We start from the raw sequence: 18,382 nt of genomic DNA, 5'->3' as shown, positions 1-18,382 counted from the left end.
TCAGTCTCTTGACACACACACACACACACACACACACACACACACACACACACACACTGTATTATAGAAAAGAACCAGACACTAATATTAATATTACTAATAATTTATATATCACAAAATCATATAAAATAAATCTCTGTGGTGTAAAACCACATAACATATAAAATCAAACATTAAAGAAACAGAAATACAGGAATGGGTCATCTGACAAGAAGGTTATAAAAAGAGTAAATCATTTTTATCAGGTTTGCTTCCTGAGTTGGTGCCTAAAGTCAGCCATGGACGGAGAAATGAATGGGAGCTGTGCAGAAAACACTCCTAGTTCATAGCCATCCCTAAGCTAAAGCATTTCTGGCACCTGCTCCATTGTTGTTCTGGTATAACCTCTCCCCCCCCCCTGTTGTTACAGATGCTTTTGACAGAGAATACAAAATGGCTTACGACCGCCTTACAGTAAATCAGGTGAAGAGCACCCACAACTGCGATAGGCCTCCAAGTACAGGAGTGATGGAATGTCGAAAGATTTTTGGGGAGCCGTACCTTTAAAAAAAGAAATATTGCATCTAATTAATTGCAGCAGGGTTCGTATGAAGAAACAGAAGACTTCAGAAAGACTCTCACCCTTCTCCATTTAAAAAAGCATCTTCAGCTTTGTTTTAAAATTAGGATTTCCAAGGGGGGAAATGTTGCTGGAATGACTTGTGAGCCGTGGGCCAGAGTAGGCTCTCTTCGCTGTGGACAGTGTCTGCAAAACATGTAGGGGAGGAAATGGAATGGTCCATTGCAGAAAGCTTAAGCAGAGATGGACCAAAATCACGTACTAAAAGTTTGCATGAATGAAATAAGCTTTTCAGAACTGTTTACATAGAAAGTTAAAAAATGTCACAGAGCTCATACCAGAGTTGTATAATAACAGATTTTAAATTATTTATAGCAAGTTCATATTTTTTTAACTTTTTAAATTACTATTGTGAATCAAGTGATCCTGTTGCAGAAGCAATACTTTTGTCCTCCCTCAGAATATTGCTGTTTATAGCAACTGGTCTTTTTTGCAGATAAAGCCCTTCTCTCTTTCATTTTTAAAAAAGTAGTATGGAAATGTCGATGCTGTCCTCAATCGCAGTGCAGGTTGTAGTATTTCCTGTTCCTCCCCATAAGTGCACACTTAAAAGATTGCAAACTTTAGCTGACAAGTATTTCAAACTTGTATGAAGCTTTCATAAGTTACATGCATTTGTCACTTTTAAGAATCTGACATGGTTGGCTGTTGGGGAGCCACTGCTATACTGCTATACAGATAATCCATTTAAGGAGCTACTGTACTTTAGGCATTCCAATGGGTCAAGATTTGCCCTGTAGGATTGTGGACCTTTCCTCATCAAAATAGCAAGCTTTGCACCAGAGGTGGGGAACCCTTTTCAGTCTGAGAGTCACATTTCCTCATGGAAAACCTCCCAGGTGTTGGGCCAGGCCAGAGTCAAAAGTGGACAAGGGATGTGACTCTTACCATTGTACAATAGGCTACATTCCAGCTATCCAAAACTCAGAGGCTTTGATTCACGTAGCCCCCCACCCCGCCCACCTCTCCATCCAGGCAAGCAGAAGGAATTATCACAATTCAAAGACGCATTTCAGCCATGCAAAAGCACCTAAGAGGGCACAGAGCAGAGTCAGTGAGGGAGTGGGCCCAGGTGGAATTCCAAAGGCCCAGGGCTATGATGTTCCCTACTTCTGCCCTTACCATATCAAAATCCATTGGCATAGCTGGGGGGGGGGCAGCTGCTCCCCAGTCAATAAAAATACATAGCTAACTGAGCTTCTCCTCCACCCCCAAACAAAAATTCTGGCTATGCCCATGTCACAATCTGCTTTCAAAAGTCCCTGCAGTTTCCAAAGTGGTGGGTTCATGTGTTTCTGCTTCCATGGGCTGCTGCCTAAGAAGGATAAACCCAAAGCACCTCTGGGCACATGGGAATGGGGGAATGGTGCTTTGGATCCCAGCTAAAGTGTATGGCAAGTGGCTTGAGGGAAATGCTTATTTACAAACTGAAGGAAAGAACTGTATCATCTGTGGACCAAAATGTTCCAAAATGGAATTTAGGACAAGCATGTCCAAACAGAAAATTCGGGTGCAATGGGATCATGTGGGTTGTGGAAGAGAATGTAATCTACTTTGAGATAAGATGTGTATCAGATATATTAGATATCATTGCTTGCTTGCTAATATGCAAACAGCATAGCAACTTTTTATTTGTTGTTGTTGCATGGCTTCACACTGCTTGTGTTTCAAACCCAGATACTTTAAAATTTTGAGAACTGGAGAACATTATAGTGTCTTCTCTAATTTGCACATACATGTAGAGTTACTTGTTTACAGGAAGATGTGCTGCCTATTCTGTCACGTCCTCCCGGTTTTTCTCCAGCTAATGTTTGGTTGGAGGCAGTGTCCTTCTGAATACCAGTTGCAGGAAACCACAGGATGGGACAGTGCTCTTGTGCTCAGGTCCTACTTGCAGGTAACTGGTTGGCCACTGTGAGAACAGGATGCTGGCCTAGATGGGCCATTGGTCTGATCCAGCAGGCTCTTCTGAAGTTCTTAGTATGCTAATAGTCATTTTGCATGGGGATTATTAACCTATGCCTTAGCAACTTGGTCTTAGACCTGAATCCAAAGAACTACTTCGGGCATTTTGAATTTTTCTTTGTCTTTGAACAGCAGGTCATTTTTGCCATGTCTCAAACTGTTTTTGAACTGCTCCTGGATTCAAACAGCATGTGGGCCTACTGCTCAAAAAACATTTAAGGCTGAAGCCTCTTTGGGTGCGTTGAGAGTGTAGTCTCTAAGGACACAATGAACCAGGAATTTATCTTGCATAAGTCCCCCCTGCATCCTCTTGCATAGCTTCCATTCAGTTCTGCAGGCTTGCATAGGAGAATTTCCTAGTGCATTTCCACACATCAGTACTCACCTTGCATTTACAGACAAACACAGGTAACTTTAAGAGAATGTCATCTCCATGAATTTTGTGACAAAGCTATGCCTCCCGATACAGTGGGTATAGAACTTTGGAAGCCACATTGCCAAGTACCTAGTAACGTGGGTGGGTGTTAATTTCTGTGTACAGTATCTGTGCTATGTTGTATTCACACAGTTATGTTGTGTAAGGAAAAGATGTGCACTGTGGTTGCCACAAATGTAAATAAGTCATTTGGTATTTGTGTTGTGTAGAAGAAAGTAGAGTGCTGGTCAGCCTTTGAACTGCAATTTCTTGCTTCGGTTAGCTGTATAAAAGCCACTATTTTATAGCACTTTAGAGCTATGATGGAGAGCTTCTTCCTGAGCTCTGTCTGGTGTTTCTAGGGATACCAAGAAAGTGACAAATCAAATTCCCTCATATATGGTATGTATAACCTGTTGGGGGAATATGATCTCACAAGGGTGTTTGTATGTGTGGGTGTGTCTACTGCTGTCTAAACATCAAGGTTTCAATTAATGTGACAGCTATAATTTTCCAGTTGCAGCACTTCCTAACAGCATAAGTGTGTATATACTAAAAATCAAGCCCTCTAGGCTGGTGTGTTAGCTTGATAAGAGAGAAGGATAGAGAGAGACATTGTCCTATTAACATGTTTGGCCAGAACTCAAGGAATTACTTCAATAGCTTGTGCACACCCAAAATATGTTTTGACACTCCCCCCCCCTCTTTTGAATGGCTGATCCCCATTCTTATCACAAATTGTGATAAGTGAAAAGGATCACCATGCATCTCTAGTGAAAACTATCACTGCGGACACAAAATTAAATCTGTTATGTCTGTGGTGGCCCATACATTCTCTTAAATACAAACACGGATTGAGTTTACATTTTTAATCTTTGTTATAGAAAGACAGTTTTGAAATCTTTTTCCTTCTGTTTATAGTGATTTGTTCTAATACTTAGGAACAGTTCTGTGTTTCCTTCTGGTAATATAACAAAGCCTTTTATCCTTATGGTTCATGATGTCGGAAACATCTTTGAGGCTTTTAAGTGCTTTTCTTCCTTTTTTATGTGTTCATAATCCTTGTAATGTTAGGTTTGCGCTTTATACAGAAATGGATTTATCAAGTAGATGACTTTAGTATTTCAATAGGAAATGCTTTATCCCAAAGACAGAAAATGGATATTCATTACATGTAAATGTGTGTATATATGACATTATAAAGCAGGAGGTACAGCCGGTGGATTAATTTGCTAAAGAGCACTTTTACAAATGAAAGGTTGTAGATTTGTATATATGTAATGTTTACATTTTATTTACCAACAAAGAATATCAGTTTTAAGTGTTTATTTTTGTTTTGAATTTGTAGCTCAATTTTAAGGTGTAAATTTCCATGTTCACAATGGAAAAAGCTGTGTTTTCCCCTATGAAATGTCCTAGAAAAATGATTCTATTTAAAATTTTACAATGGCTCAATAAAGAAAAGTGAACATGATCTTTCTGCTCATTCTTTTGTCTTACATTTATATTGAGGACAAGTAGTTGCAATGTTTCTCCATCATTTCCAGGATTCATAAGACATCAGTAACCCTAATAGCAGTTGCCATAGGGAGGTTCAGTGTCTTGCAGCGAAAATCAGTCTTGTGATACCTGAAAGCCTAAGAAACTTAGAGTAAGCACAAGCTTACTATAGCATAAGCTTACTATAGACCACAAATGCCATATGTCAGAAATTTGTTAGTATTTAAAGTTCCACAAGTCTCTTAATATCAGTGGATTTGTTATAATGATAGAAACTCATATTTGCAGCCTGAAAATGATCTTTATTACACAGAAACTTGTGTGGGACTCCTTTGTGAATTGCATGACACTAGGGCAGCTTCGTGTACTGCAAGTATTTTTTAAAAGCTCTAGTACCAGCAATAGAATCTGATGATATTCAGTGTCTTAAAATATCCAGTAGCAAATATCAGAAGGGCAACCTGCACACCCCAATATTTCCTAGTTGGAAAAAGGGCCTGCCTTTAACACCCTGTATTCTCATGCCAAGCACCACATAAAACTATTACATTTTTCTGAAGTCTGCTCCATTTATTTACAAATTAGGTTGTCTTTCCCACTTAACAGCAGGCCTGTGCTCAAGGAACCAGCACTGCCCTGAGGCCACCAAAGGATCCAGAAGTACCTGCAAGCTGTGTACCCACTTCTTCAGAGGGAGTGTAACCCCTCTGAATGAATGTAGAGTGAAAGATGACTGGGGCAACCCAGTCATATGGACAGCATATTATATTATTATTACTATTACTGTTGGGCTGCCATGTTGTTGTTGTTGTTGTTGTTGTTGTTGTTGTTGTTGTTGTTGTTGTTGTTTAGTCATTTAGTCGTGTCTGACTCTTTGTGACCCCATGGACCAGAGCACGCCAGGCACTCCTGTCTTGCACTGCCTCCCGCAGTTTGGTCAAACTCATGTTCGTAGCTTCGAGAACACTGTCCAACCATCTCGTCCTCTGCCGTCCCCTTCTCCTTGTGCCCTCCATCTTTCCCAACATCAGGGTCTTTTCCATGGAGTCTTCTCTTCTCATGAGGTGGCCAAAGTATTGGAGCCTCAGCTTCAGGATCTGTCCTTCCAGTGAGCACTCAGGGCTGATTTCCTTCAGAATGGATAGGTTTGATCTTCTTGCAGTCCATGGGACTCTCAAGAGTCTCCTCCAGCACCATAATTGGGCTGCCATACATCCTGATTTTTGGAAATCAGGCAAATGTCATGGAAAACCGGCAACGGGGGTTAAATCGTGCTGAAAATGCCTTAAAAAGCTCCCAAACTCCAAAATTATTGTACCAGTATCTGCTGGCATTTTTCATGGATGTATGCATGAATAGGAGGTTTCAAATGTGGTCAAGGCAAATGGTATGCATATGTGTTCATGGATGTGATGTGGATGTTGGCAATCTGCACTTTGTGGATGATGTCGCCAGGCAGAAGCTGGTGGAGGTACCTGAGTGATGCTATTAGATGATGGGCATCCCACTAATTTTCCATTAAAAAAAAAACTTTCTAGGGATGTACGAATCCAGTGAGGTTTCTCAAGACCACCAGTAAAAGCAATGAAAAGAAATGAAGGACTTAAATTTCTAAATAAATCTACTTTTAGTGTCCATTCTATCTTTTTCTTCTGGAAATGGGATATCAAATATCTGAGTTTTATGGTGCCCCCCCCCCCCATGAAGACTGGGCTGGGTGAGATGCATATAATAAATGAATCAATGACTCTTAAGATGCCCTCCACAAAAGACAAGCATGGCCAGCACATAATTTGAGATTTCAACAAGGGCCAGAACGTCTAGATTCTTTTTCTACAAGTTGGCATTCTTTTATGACATATACAGCAGAACCATCATTTTTAAGACAACTCACCCTTGTCACAAGTCTGGAACCAAAATCTGGAAATCTGGAACCAAATTTAATAATCTGATAATGCTGATCATCTCAACTTGGACTTTGTTATTTTAATTTAACCCATGTGCAACTATACCTATTTTATAGTTTTGCCTTTTCACCTTTTAATTTTTGTCTTTTGTTATAATTGATCTCTCTCTTTTATATACAAGATTAAATGAAAATAAACTTTACAAAACAGGAAAAGCTTGGACGGCCCCACCCCACGCCACCAACAAGGCTCTAGTTCCCCATTGCCAGACTCCCGTCATTAACACATACTTTTAAATTGTATTACAGTATACGTAAGACACTCTGGGAGACATTTTGGCTGAAGGTAAAGGTCTAAACCACAGAGCCTAGGGCTTGCCGATCAGAAGGTCGGCGGATTAGCACGTCCAAGTGCAAGTAGATAAATAGGTACCACTCCGGTGGGAAGGTAAACAGCGTTTCCGTGCACTGCTCTGGTTCTCCAGAAGCGGCTTAGTCATGCTGGCCACATGACCTGGAAGCTGTATGCCGGCTCCCTTGGCCAGTAAAGCGAGATGAGCGCCGCAACCCCAGAGTCGTCCGCGATATTATGACCTTTTGGCTTCTAGCCTTTTTGTAAGTTACTTAAACTTTTAGTAGGAGCCTAATGCTAAGTAAATGATAATGCAATAATTTTAGGTAAAGGTAAAGTGACCCCTGACCATTAGGTCCAGTCACGGATGACTCTGGGGTTGCGCGCTCATCTCGCTCTATAGGCCAAGGGAGCCAGCATTTGTCAGCAGACAGCTTCTGGGTCATATGGCCAGCATGACTAAGCCGCTTCTGGCTGAAGAGTGGGATACAAATGCTCTAAACTAGGCACGTCCAACAGGTAGATCACTGGACGTCTGTGGTAGATCACTGGCTCCCCTCAAAGAAGCTCAACAACTTTGACCTGAACCCCTAAAAATGGGCTTTCCTTCCTAAAAAATGCTCAAGAACCTGAACCCCCAAAATGGGGCAGATCACTGCCTATTTTTAACTCTGTGAGTAGATCGCAGTCTCTTGGGAGTTGGCCACCCCTAAACAAATGAATAAATAAGTAAATAAATAATCCAGTGTATTTTAGAACATGCACATTCTTTTTTTTAAAGAAAGTTGTTGTTTTTTTAAAAAAAATGTTTCGTTTTGTTCTTTAAAAGGTTGATTTTTTTAAAAAAATGTAGCATAGATCTGCATGTTTACTCCCCTTCCCGCCCGAAAAAAACACCCTTCTCTGCATTCTAGAGATGCAAGGAAACCTGATCCTTGTTTTCAAAATCAAAAGCCGTGCAGGGAAAAAGCTCCTGCTCTCGCGGTTGATAGCATGCCCTCCTCCACCCTCGAGCTTCACTTGCCACAACTGAGCGTGCGCGAGGCGAACCGAACCGCGCATGCCCAGTAAGTGCTTTGTAAGGGCCGCTTTCTAAAGCCGGCCCCAAAGGCTGCGGTTAGAGCAGCAGCGGGGAAGGAATTACGGGGGTGGTCCAACATGGCGGCGGTGCGCGGGTGAGGTCCCCATCCCGGATGGAAAGTACGATTTACACTCGCACTTCCCAACAGAGGGGGACTGGGAGCTCCCCCTTCTCTAATTAGACGCCCCCCCCCAGTTCCTTTTCCAGCTCCCTTTTCTTTCCTACTTCCTACGTGCCCCCACATACTTTCTCTCTTGTCCACATAATGGGCATGGTGATGGCTGTTGTTGTTTGTGTGCGGCTTCCTTCGTGAGACCCAGGCGAGCCCCTTCCCCGAGCTGCTCACGGCCTAAAAGCAACTACTAGCCACGATGGCTATACGTTCCCTCCACTGTTGGGGAGACACACACACACGTGTTTGGCTCAGTGGTGGAGCACCTGCCTTGAGTTCTGGGGTCCCGGGCTCGGTACTTCACATCCCCGGGTGCGGTTGTGGGGATGGGGGAACGACTGTTGGCCCGAACCCCCCCCCCCTGGTAAGCTGCTGCCAGTCAGTGTAAGCAATGCAGAACTGGATGGACCTTCATAGTGTGGCTCTGTGTATAAGTCAGCTTTCTGTTTTCTATGGCAGCATGTGTCTGAATGCCCGTTTCTGGGAATTGCGTGTGGGGATGGGAAATAGTGCTGCTCTTGCACTCAGGTCCTGGTTAGGGGTGGGGTATCCTTTTGGGGTACCTTGGTTGGCCACTGTGAGAACGGGATGCTGGGCTAATAGAGCCACTGGTCTGATAGAAGAGGGAAATTCTTAACGTTCTCTTCTTTTGTTGTTAAAGCAGCCACAGCCGAGGGAGAGACAAAGGCAGCTGAGAGGCTAAATGTGAGCGAACGCACATAGGTTTGCTTCAGACTCAATCACACAGTTGGGATGCAGCCAGAAGCCGCAGAGAAAAGGTGAGTTTGTGAGGGTTTTGACAAATGGGGGAGAGGTTGCAAGCTTCTCAGTACATATTTTCTGCATATATCATTCCTCCTTCTTTTTGCCCACACTAACGTGGTGCTTTAAGGTGCTACAAAACCCCTTGTTGGCTTTGCTGCAGCATGGCTACCCCTTTGGAATTAACTTTTGACCTTCATCTTAGATTCACAATATCACCAACTTATTATTAGATAATGCTCCACTGTTTCCAACAATTTGCCCTCTTCCCTCAGATTCTTCTTACCATCCCTTGCACTCAAAATATAGCTGCCTCCGTTTCTATACATTTTTCTATACATTTTATGCTATCCCCCCCTAATAATAATAATAATAATAATAATTTATTATTTATACCCCGCCCATCTGGCTGGGTTTCCCCAGCCACTCTGGGTGGCTTCCAACAGAAAAATGAAATAAAATAATCTATTAAACATTAAAAGCCTCCCTAAACCCCCTTATAGGTAATGTACTGCTCTCCCTTCACCAATTTCCCCTTTCTCAGATTTCCTTTATTAGCCTTAATTGGATTGCTGTGCTTGTGTTGACCATCCCTCAACCACACAGTGCCAGCATGCATATTTGTAATTCTTCCCTGGGTTCCTTTTGTTTGTTTTAATATTTATTTTATTTATATATTATTATTACATTAATAGCTGCCACTTAGCAGATGTTTTCTGGGGAGCTCACTCTCTGTTTCCATTTCTGTCTTTGCAACACTACCTTTGACTCTTTCCTATGTGTTTATTTATATACCAGTTTTTGGCCCTGCCCTAGGTAGTGAAAGTGGAATTAGCTGTTTCTAAGATTATAGGGATACCGGTGGCAGTGTGGTCTAAACCACAGAGCCTAGGGCTTGCCGATTGGAAGGTCGGCAGTTCGAATCCCCATGATGGGGTAATCTCCCATTGTTCGGTCCCAGCTCCTGCCCACCTAGCAGTTCAAAAGCACATCAAGTGCAAGTAGATAAATAGGTACCGCTCCGGTGGGAAGGTAAACAGCATTTCCGTGCGCTGCTCTGGTTTGCCAGAAGCGGCTTAGACAGCGGAAGCTGTCTGCAGACAAACGCTGGCTCCCTCCGCTTATAGAGCAAGATGAGTGTGCAACCCCAGAGTCGTCCAAGACTGGACCTAACAGTCAGGGGTACCTTTACTTTTACCTAAGATTATATTATTAATATTTACTTGGTGCATTAGGCTCCTACTAAAAGTTTAAGTAACTTATAAAAAGGCTAGAAGCCAAAAAGGCGTAATATTTCAATAAAGTTATTCCAACAATCCACAAGGAAAACCTAGTGTGATTTGCAGGAGGTGTTATTATATATTTAATTTGAAAAATGTTAAAACTCATGGGCATTTATTTCCATTTCTTCCTCCACAGCAATTTCCTCTTGCACTTCTGATAGAACAAAGAAGGGGACACCATGCCGACTGTGGTGGTGATGGATGTGTCCCTCTCAATGACCCGGCCAGTCTCAATTGAGGGCTCTGAAGAATATCAGAGGAAACATCTTGCTGCTCATGGCCTGACCATGCTGTTTGAACACATGGCAACCAACTACAAACTGGAATTCACTGCCTTGGTTGTGTTTTCATCCCTCTGGGAACTGATGGTTCCCTTCACAAGAGACTACAATACGCTCCAGGTACAAAATATAAAGGCAGAGAAATGTTTTTGCTGCATTGTAAATATGACTTAGGACTGATTGTCATTCTCAAAACTCCAACTCAGTCCTGTATAATTGAGCAGCAAGTTGCTTATAGAGTATTTCTCTAACGCAGACCAACTCATGTGTAACTTGTGTTGACAGGAAGCCCTGAGTAATATGGATGATTATGACAAAACATGCTTGGAGTCTGCTCTGCTTGGGGTTTGCAATATTGTGCAACAGGAATGGGGGGCTGCCATTCCCTGCCAGGTAAGATTTTAGACTATTCCAGATGATGACTGCTATAAATTAGGGTTCAAGATTCAGCAGAATACATACATCTGCAGGAAACAACTTCACATCCATGTAAGATGTACTAAGCATACCCTTTTTTGTGAGCAAGGAGTATCCTGTCAGAAAGTTATCCTTGCCACTCAGCACTTTCTGTTTGCCTCTTTTGCCTCAGGCGTATTAGTTGAAGGAGTGGGTTGTATCTCTGAGGTTTCCTTTTGGCCTAAGAGTTTCTAGTTTTTCGGCCCTTATTAAACACTGTCACATCCTGTATAATTCTAATGGATGTGGGCCTTCCTATAGAGGTTCACATGATGTACTACTAGCAAAGAGAGGCCTGAAGGCACATTCACACCTCACATGGGAAAAACACCCCAAGGACTTGGGAAATAAATAATGATTTTGTAGGCTGGCCTTTCCAACAAGTCTGAGTTAAGCTGTTATAATTCCCATATTGCAGGTGGAAAACTGAGGATGTGAAATCTCAAACTGGTACTTCTGTAATTGACTGACAAGTGCTTACAGCATGGGATAGTTTTTGGAGATCAACATGGTCGTTGGGTCACTGCTTCCCTTGTTCCCTCCTTGCTAGGTTGTCCTTGTTACTGATGGCAGCTTGGGCATTGGAAGGGGCTCTCTCCGACACTCTTTGACTACTCTTGGCCAACGAACTGAAAGCAACCGGTTCCCTCTGCCTTTTCCTTTCCCATCAAAGCTATACGTCATGTGCATGGCCAATCTGGAGGAGGTGAGTCCCCTTCGGCTTTAAACAAGGTTTGCTCTTGGTTTGTCTGCAGAAGACAAGCCACAAGCCTGAGCTTGGGTTTTATGATGAGATAAATTATGGCTTAGCTCACAGCAGTGCAGCAGCAGCAAGACCAGAGAAGCAGAATGGGCCAATCGCCTCTTCGGGAAGCTGCCTGCTCGCACATAGCTATAGTTTGGCATTACATGCAACTGGGACAGTATGTGTGAAGTTGTGATTCCTTCTGTTAAAGCTCCAGAGCTCAGATTCTTTAGATTGTCTTGAACGGCTCATAGACTTAAACAACGGAGAGGGCCAGATTTTTACTATTGATGGACCCCTTTGCTTGAAGAATGTGCAGTCCATGTTTGGGTGAGTACACCTGTGATCAGCATTGCTGTGTAAATGCTATCCTTCAACACAGAGTCTTGCATGACGTGGTATGGGTTTGTTTCCTTCTCTTCCTACCTAGCACAGATAAGTTGTTGGGTAACTTTTCCACCAATATCATTCAGTCTTCTGATGCTAACATGTCCTCTGCCTTTCATTTGTGACTGTTATCCCCTCTTGTTTTTCTGCAAGGTGAGTTTCCTCCACAGTCTTTCTCCCATTGAGTAATTACTAATATTTGATGGTAATTATCATAGAATTGTAACATTTGAAGGGACCCTGGGGGTCATTTAGTGCACCCCCTGTGCCCCCTTGCAGTTCAGGAATCTCAACTAACACACCCGTGACAGATGGCCATCCAAAATTAGTGCTATAAACATTGAGTTGAAAGGTTTTTTGAGGAGAAAGTCAGGAACTTTGGCTGGCTAGTGCTCCAGCTGCCATGTTTGCTCAAAAGTACAAGATAGATAAAGTAAATGAAATGAACAGATAAGACATAAATTTTGGGAGGAAAATATCATGAGTTTCATACAGTTCTGTTGGCAGGATAGTAATTTAATCGTATGAGCATTGCTACATAAATTGGCTTCTCTATGAATCCTCAATTCCCCTTGCTTCCAAAGTAGAGCTCTCCAAATTTGACAGATAAAACTCTTGGAATTGTGGTTTTCCACGTACTGCAGGAGATTTGTTGTCATTGGCACTCTTAGAAACTACAGTGCCTGCTTCCTTAAGCTAGTTTAAGACCAGTTTAATTGTGTAGCTATGTCATAGAGAACTAGGAACTTAAGAAACTGCCTTATCCTTACATCATGTTTGCCTATCTAGCTCAGTATTGTCTACACCAGCCTTTCCCAGCCTTTGGTCTTCCAGATGTTGGACCACAGCTCCCATAATCTCTATTAGGGTCTTTCCCTGCCTACCTAGTGCCTTGGATTGAACCTGTGACCTTCTACCACTAACCTATCATTTAACTGCTCTCCCAGCATCATTACCTCTTCTTTCTGATGAAAAAAATTCCTGTTGCTTGAAAGCTCGCATAATTCTGTGCAACTAGAAATGGTCAAGCAAAAGATGTATTGTCACCAGTCTTTCCACCCATTAAACATCATCCAAACAAGCTCCTTGTTTGGATTTAACTTTTTGCTTTAATGATAAACTCTCTTGTTCTAGAAAGCTAATAGACGTAGCTTATACCCCCTTCCATGCTGTTCTGAAATGCGGCCATTTGTCTTCGGACGTGCAAGCCTTTCCGAGGCCAGAGCCCTTCATTATAGATGAGGAAATCGATCCAATCCCTAAAACGATTAATACTGGTAAGTAGCTGCTTTTCTGGCAACAAGTTTGATTTAGCGCCTCCTCCTTGGCAGTTTCTTCCTCTGACTTGGGCTGTGGAATGTAGCCATCTATCCCACTTCTGACACTTAGTATTGAAAGCTCTAAATGACTCAGGCCCCAAAGATGTGGAAGACTCCCTCCTTCCCTATAGACTCTCCCAGAGGTTGTGATCGTCAGAGGGGGACCTCTTGGTTGTTCCACCACTCTCAGAAGCTTGAGGGAGGGTGGCCCAGGAGAGGGTATTCTCAGTGGCAGGCCCCAAGTCTGGAATTTGAAACTGAGGATATACCACTGTTGGATTCCACCTTGGAATGGTCCTGGTCTACTTTTGAGAGGGCCTGGGGCATATATGAGATGGTGTGTACCTGTATAGACATTATGTGGGTGTGTGGAAGAAATCCCCAGCTGGTGTGTTTTTTGAAATCTGATCCCCCACCTTCTCTCTGTTTTTCCCCCCTTCTAGATTTGGAAATAGTTGGGTTTATTGACATAGCTGATATCTCCAGTCCCCCCGTCCTATCAAGGCATTTGGTGTTGCCTATTGCTCTCAACAAAGGTGAGCCATCCTGGTCTCTCCCCACCCCACACCCAGCAGTGACAACTCTGTATTTTTAGTCTGTTGAGCACTGATCTGGGCAGAGTCCTGGGCTAGGACCTGGGAGACAAGGATTCAAATCCCCACTTGGCCATGATGCTCACTGAGTGACTTTGGGAGCCAGTCATGATCTCTCAACCTAGCCTACCTTGCAGGGTTGTTAAAGGGATGAAATGTGGAGGGGGAGAACACAAACTTGAGTTCCTTGGAGGAAAAAAGTGGGATATAAGGATAATAAAAATGATATCTAAGCAATAATAATAACAACAACCACCCCAGTAAGAGGAGCCAGGTTCTGATAGTGTCTTATTTTCCCTTCTCCCTAGAAGGAGATGAGGTGGGTCCCGGCATTGCTGATGAGGTTGAAGACGAGAATTCGGCTAATCAGATAGCGGGCAAGATCCCCAACTTCTGTGTGTTGCTTCATGGGAGCCTGAAAGTCGAAGGCATGGTGGCTATTGTGCAGTTAGGGTACGAAGCACCCAGGGAATGTGGGCGGGAGGGTTCGTGATTCTGGGAAACAGAGATGGCATTGGCTAGAATTGTATGTATTTGGGGCCAGTGATTGATGTTTAGTTCATTTCAGTATTGGAAAAGGGAGACTGGATTTATCTACCAGGTGTCCTTTGATGGGCGACATACATCCGCCACAACAAGGCAGGGGTTCCAGAAGCTTCTGAAACAGGGATGGGAAAGCCTTTGTTCTGCCTGAGGGCCACATTTGCTCCAAGTAATCTTCCAGGGGCTGCATATCAGTGGTGGGCGGGGTCAAAGGCAAACAGAGGATGGAGCAAAACAGGCAATTCTTGCCATTATACACAGTAGGTAACATGCCAGCCACAGAAAAACCAAGAGGTTTCTACGCTCACCCACATATCCCTGTAGCCAGGCAAAAGCCCTCAAGGAGGGAGTCACAGAGCAGGGCCAGCATGGGGCTGAAGCCTGGGGAAGAGTCACAAGGACCAGATTTGGAAAATTCCACAGTAGAGGGCAGTCTTGGAACAAAGTGACCCTAAACATTTCCTGAAAATTAATAGAGGAAAAGGGCAGGTAGAAGTTTGTGAAATAATGCCTAGCATGGATAGCGATATGGTTTTCTCCCCTCTCTCATAACACCAGAATGCATGGACATCCAGTGAATGCTGGACGATTCAGGACAGATAAAATAAAGCACTTCATTCAGTGCATATTAAGCAATGGAAATTGCTCCCCGGGAGGCAGTGATGGCCACCAACCTAGATTGTTTTAAAAGAGGACTGGACCAATTAATGGAGGAGAAGGCTGCCAATGGCTACTAGCCATTACGGTTATGCTCCGCCTCCACAGTTGGAGGCAGTAATGCTTCTGAATACCAGTTGCTGGAAACCACAGGAGGGGAGGGTGATCTTGTACTTGGGTCCTGCTTGCAGGCTTCCCGTTGGAGCATCTGGGTGGCCACTGTGAGAACAGGACTAGATGGGCCATTGGCCTGATTCAGCAGGCTGTTTTATGACAGAGCATTTGTGACTTCTGTCTGTTCTTGTAGTAGTGAGAAGCTGCGGGGAAAGGGAATGCCCAGCCCCAGACTGGCCAGGGTGTTTTCTTTGGGAAATGGTAGAACTGCTTGTGGGTGTTCTGTTTTTCTTTTCAGCCCTGAATGGTATGGGATGCTGTATTCTCAGGCTGACAGCAAGAAGAAGTCCAACCTGATGATGTCTCTCTTTGAGCCGGGCCCGGAGCCTCTCCCTTGGCTGGGGAAGATGGCCCAACTTGGCCCCATCTCAGGTAGGCACCATGCCTGTCTGAATGGTTCTAGCAATCCCCTCGACGTTTGAGACATTAGTCTTCCCAAGTCCATTTCCTCCCCTCTTGGGTCCATGAGTTCTACACCACAGCTTCCCCGTTCATTTCAGCGAAGGCTCCAGATGTAGTTCCCTCCTTTTGCTCACAGAACTGCCCCAGCCATTGGTGTGCAAATGGTGAGGTTCTGTGCACGCAGGAACTTCTGTTTATGCGCTGGTGTGCACGTTCCGCCCTGGATCAAGGCCTCTTGTGTCCTGCGTATCTCTTCACAATTTTTTAGAGCCCCCTTTTCAAGCATCCGGTCCATATGTTCAGTTGCTTTGCTTGCCTGGAAGTGGCCTCGTTCTTCAGCGATTCATTTTCCTTTCAGATGCTAAAGAGAACCCATATGGCGAAGACGACAACAAGAGTCCCTTTCCGTTGCAACCCAAGAATAAACGCAGCTATGCACAGAATGTAACAGTGTGGATTAAACAAAATGGCCTCCAGGTGAGCAGAGGGCTGAATTCAAAGCCCACAGCAGGCATCCACTTTCTCTTCTGCTCCCAGGTCTGTGTGTGGGATGGCATTCTCAAGAGGCTTTCAGTTTGATAGACGCTCCACAGTGGGGGGGAAAGCCCAGAAGGTTGGGCCCGCTTTCTTGAAAGGTCACTTTTTTGCCCCCACCCCTTCAGTGTGCAGCCCCAGGACACTTGGAACAGCCTTTTACACCAAGCTGCTGCTGGGCAACGGCTGCGGGGAGTAGGAGTTAGGAGTGCTGAACCAGAACCTGGGAGACCAGGGTTCAAGTCCCTCAACATAACCTACCTCACAGGCTGGTTGTGAGGATGAAATGGGGAGGGACAGAACCACATATGCCCCCTTCAGCTCCGGGGGGGGGGGGGGAGGTAGGGCTGTAAATGCAGTTAAGTGAAGCCTTGTGGAATTAGACCAAAGTTCAGCTCCTGGTCTCCTTTTCAGTAGACTCGGGCAAGATGTACTAAGCTCTCTGCCTCAGTTCTCCAGCCATAATAAAAGAATGAAGACCGTCTGCAGGTTTCTGTTGGTGCAAAAAGCGGGTGGCTTGCTTCTGGGTGTAGGCAGATCACCTTGCTGCTCGTGTCATTCATGTCAGCCTGCTGTCAACTTTGGTACAGTTCCAAGGTTTCTGAGCAGTAAAGCGTATTCCCCATTAAGAATGCTACTGTGCGGGAAGGGGGTTTAAGGGTGTGGTGATGAATTTGTCCTTTTTTGTACCTGTAAGGGGGTGGGGGGATGAAGTTTCAAGCTCCAGCAAGCATGGCGTATTTTACTTTTACTTTCCCCGCAGACAGATGTGCAGAAGATACTTAGGAATGCAAGGAAGCTCCCCGAAAAAACACAGACCTTCTACAAGGTGAGCAGCAGGCTCCTGTGGCACCCTGGTCTCCAGTTGCGAATAAATTGCAACTCACCCAGTGCTTTTTCTTCCCTGGTAGAACAGAGAGAGCTAGTTGTGTCTTAGCAGCAGTGAGAGCTGGCATAGTTTGGTTAGAGCAGCTGTTCTCCAGCTCAGGGCTGGAGAGCCCTGGTTTGTACTTGGGTGGTTCAGAGGTTTCTCAGTGGAGGAGTCAGTAGTTGGAGGCTAACTTCCCTGAAAGAGGACAGTGTATACCCTCTTCCTGTGTAACATGCAGTTGTGTGTGTTCTGAAGTACACTCTTCGTTTACATACAAGGAAATAGCCAGTGCTCTGCTTAAATGAACTGTACACCTCCAGAGGTGCACTCCAGAATCCTTTGCAACACGCACGGATCCTTGGCAGATAACAGCAACGTGTATGCTAGTACTACCCAGTGAGACAAAGTGTAGAAGCCTCTGGTCTTAGTGCATTTAAAACAGGGATAAGGAATCTGTGGCTCTCCAGATGTTTGATTCAAAACACACACACACACACACACACACACACACACACACACACACACACAGCAACATTTGGAGAGCTACACACATCCCCTATCCTTGATTTTAGAAACACCCATTTAGAGGAAATGATTAATTCATTCTGCATTAGTGTTGCACTAGACTTTTTATTTCCGCCCATTCAGATGACGTTATAATTTTAAGACCTCCCAGTACTGCACAAGTGCTTGATTAGAAAGTGTTCTCTCTCCAGTGGAGGTTGGTACACTAGGGAGAAAGGGGAACAGTAGAAGATCACACTGGCTGTCAGCTTCCTCCTTCATTGTCTCAGTGTTGCACTTGTAGAAAGTTGGGGAGGAAGTCTGGGATAAAACTAGAATTAAGTTGACTCTGGCTCCACCTACTGTTGGCCTCCTGCATTACACCCTATCAGTCTCAACTGACACCAGCACTGCTCTTTCTCTCTCCAACTCCTTTCTAGGAGCTGAATCGCTTACGAAAGGCAGCCTTAGCCCTTGGGTTTTGGGACCTGTTGAAAGGCGTAGCAGATGTACTCGAAAGGGAACGCAACCTCCTGCCAGACACAGCCCACCCAGATGCCGCCTTCCAGCTTAGCCACGCTGCTGAACAGCTCAAAATGGCAGGCAGTGGCACCTCGGAATATGCCATCTATGACCACAATATCACACCTCTGCAGACAGACTTCTCCAGCAGTGGGACGGAGCGCCTGTGATGACCCTCTAACGTAAAACTTTGTATTCCAAGCTTGCTCTGTAAGAGCAGACTGGACTTTATTATTAAATTTGTTACATTTTCATCCCTCTTTCCTTCCTATCACATCACAGGCCCTGAGGGAGGGAGAATTTAGAAATCCCTAAAACCAACACAGTACTCCAGAAAGC

The 18,382-nt window shown here is 44.2% G+C and overlaps 2 protein-coding genes across 7 annotated transcripts in view; both read left to right on the top strand.

The window, feature by feature from the left end:
• Positions 1-4,473, top strand: part of DENND4A (DENN domain containing 4A) — a 62,312-nt gene extending 57,839 nt beyond the window's left edge. For all 3 annotated transcript variants that reach the window (XM_035131081.3, XM_035131080.3, XM_088656474.1), the window contains one exon: positions 410-4,473. In XM_035131081.3, coding sequence (XP_034986972.2) covers positions 410-546 — 137 coding nt within the window. In that variant the 3' untranslated portion in view covers positions 547-4,473. The remainder of the gene's footprint in view (positions 1-409) is intronic.
• A 3,371-nt stretch (positions 4,474-7,844) lies between these two features.
• Positions 7,845-18,297, top strand: INTS14 (integrator complex subunit 14). 4 transcript variants are annotated; one of them, XM_088657249.1, is made up of 13 exons: positions 7,845-7,932; positions 8,675-8,789; positions 10,192-10,456; positions 10,622-10,729; positions 11,343-11,498; positions 11,749-11,867; positions 13,059-13,201; positions 13,687-13,779; positions 14,145-14,289; positions 15,449-15,582; positions 15,971-16,089; positions 16,910-16,975; positions 17,962-18,297. In XM_088657249.1, exons 3-13 carry the CDS (start codon positions 10,235-10,237, stop codon positions 18,211-18,213), a joined length of 1,557 nt encoding a protein of 518 aa, XP_088513375.1. In that variant the 5' UTR covers positions 7,845-7,932; positions 8,675-8,789; positions 10,192-10,234; the 3' UTR covers positions 18,214-18,297. The 4 variants fall into 4 exon arrangements, with proteins under 4 accessions (XP_088513375.1, XP_034986563.3, XP_034986565.3 ...); XM_035130672.3 differs by having other exon boundaries at positions 8,672-8,789; XM_035130674.3 differs by having other exon boundaries at positions 7,845-7,957; positions 8,672-8,789; positions 14,148-14,289.
• The last annotated feature ends 85 nt before the right edge of the window (positions 18,298-18,382 follow it).

Source organism: Zootoca vivipara, chromosome 13, assembly GCF_965207765.1.
Source record: "Zootoca vivipara chromosome 13, rZooViv2.hap1.1, whole genome shotgun sequence".
NCBI classification, from domain to species: Eukaryota; Metazoa; Chordata; class Lepidosauria; order Squamata; family Lacertidae; genus Zootoca; species Zootoca vivipara.
The sequence above is the reverse complement of the archived record's forward strand: the minus strand, read 5'-3'. Positions and strand labels throughout refer to the sequence as shown.

What these genes read in the sequence shown, in the direction of transcription:
- INTS14 (XM_088657249.1), top strand. Translation starts at nt 10,235, where the DNA reads ATGCCGACTGTGGTGGTGATGGATGTGTCCCTCTCAATGACCCGGCCA. An exon ending in GGGCTGCCATTCCCTGCCAG is followed by an intron (nt 10,730 to 11,342) that starts GTAAGATTTTAG and finishes CCTCCTTGCTAG; the next exon opens with GTTGTCCTTGTTACTGATGG. An exon ending in CCAACTTGGCCCCATCTCAG is followed by an intron (nt 15,583 to 15,970) that starts GTAGGCACCATG and finishes TTTTCCTTTCAG; the next exon opens with ATGCTAAAGAGAACCCATAT.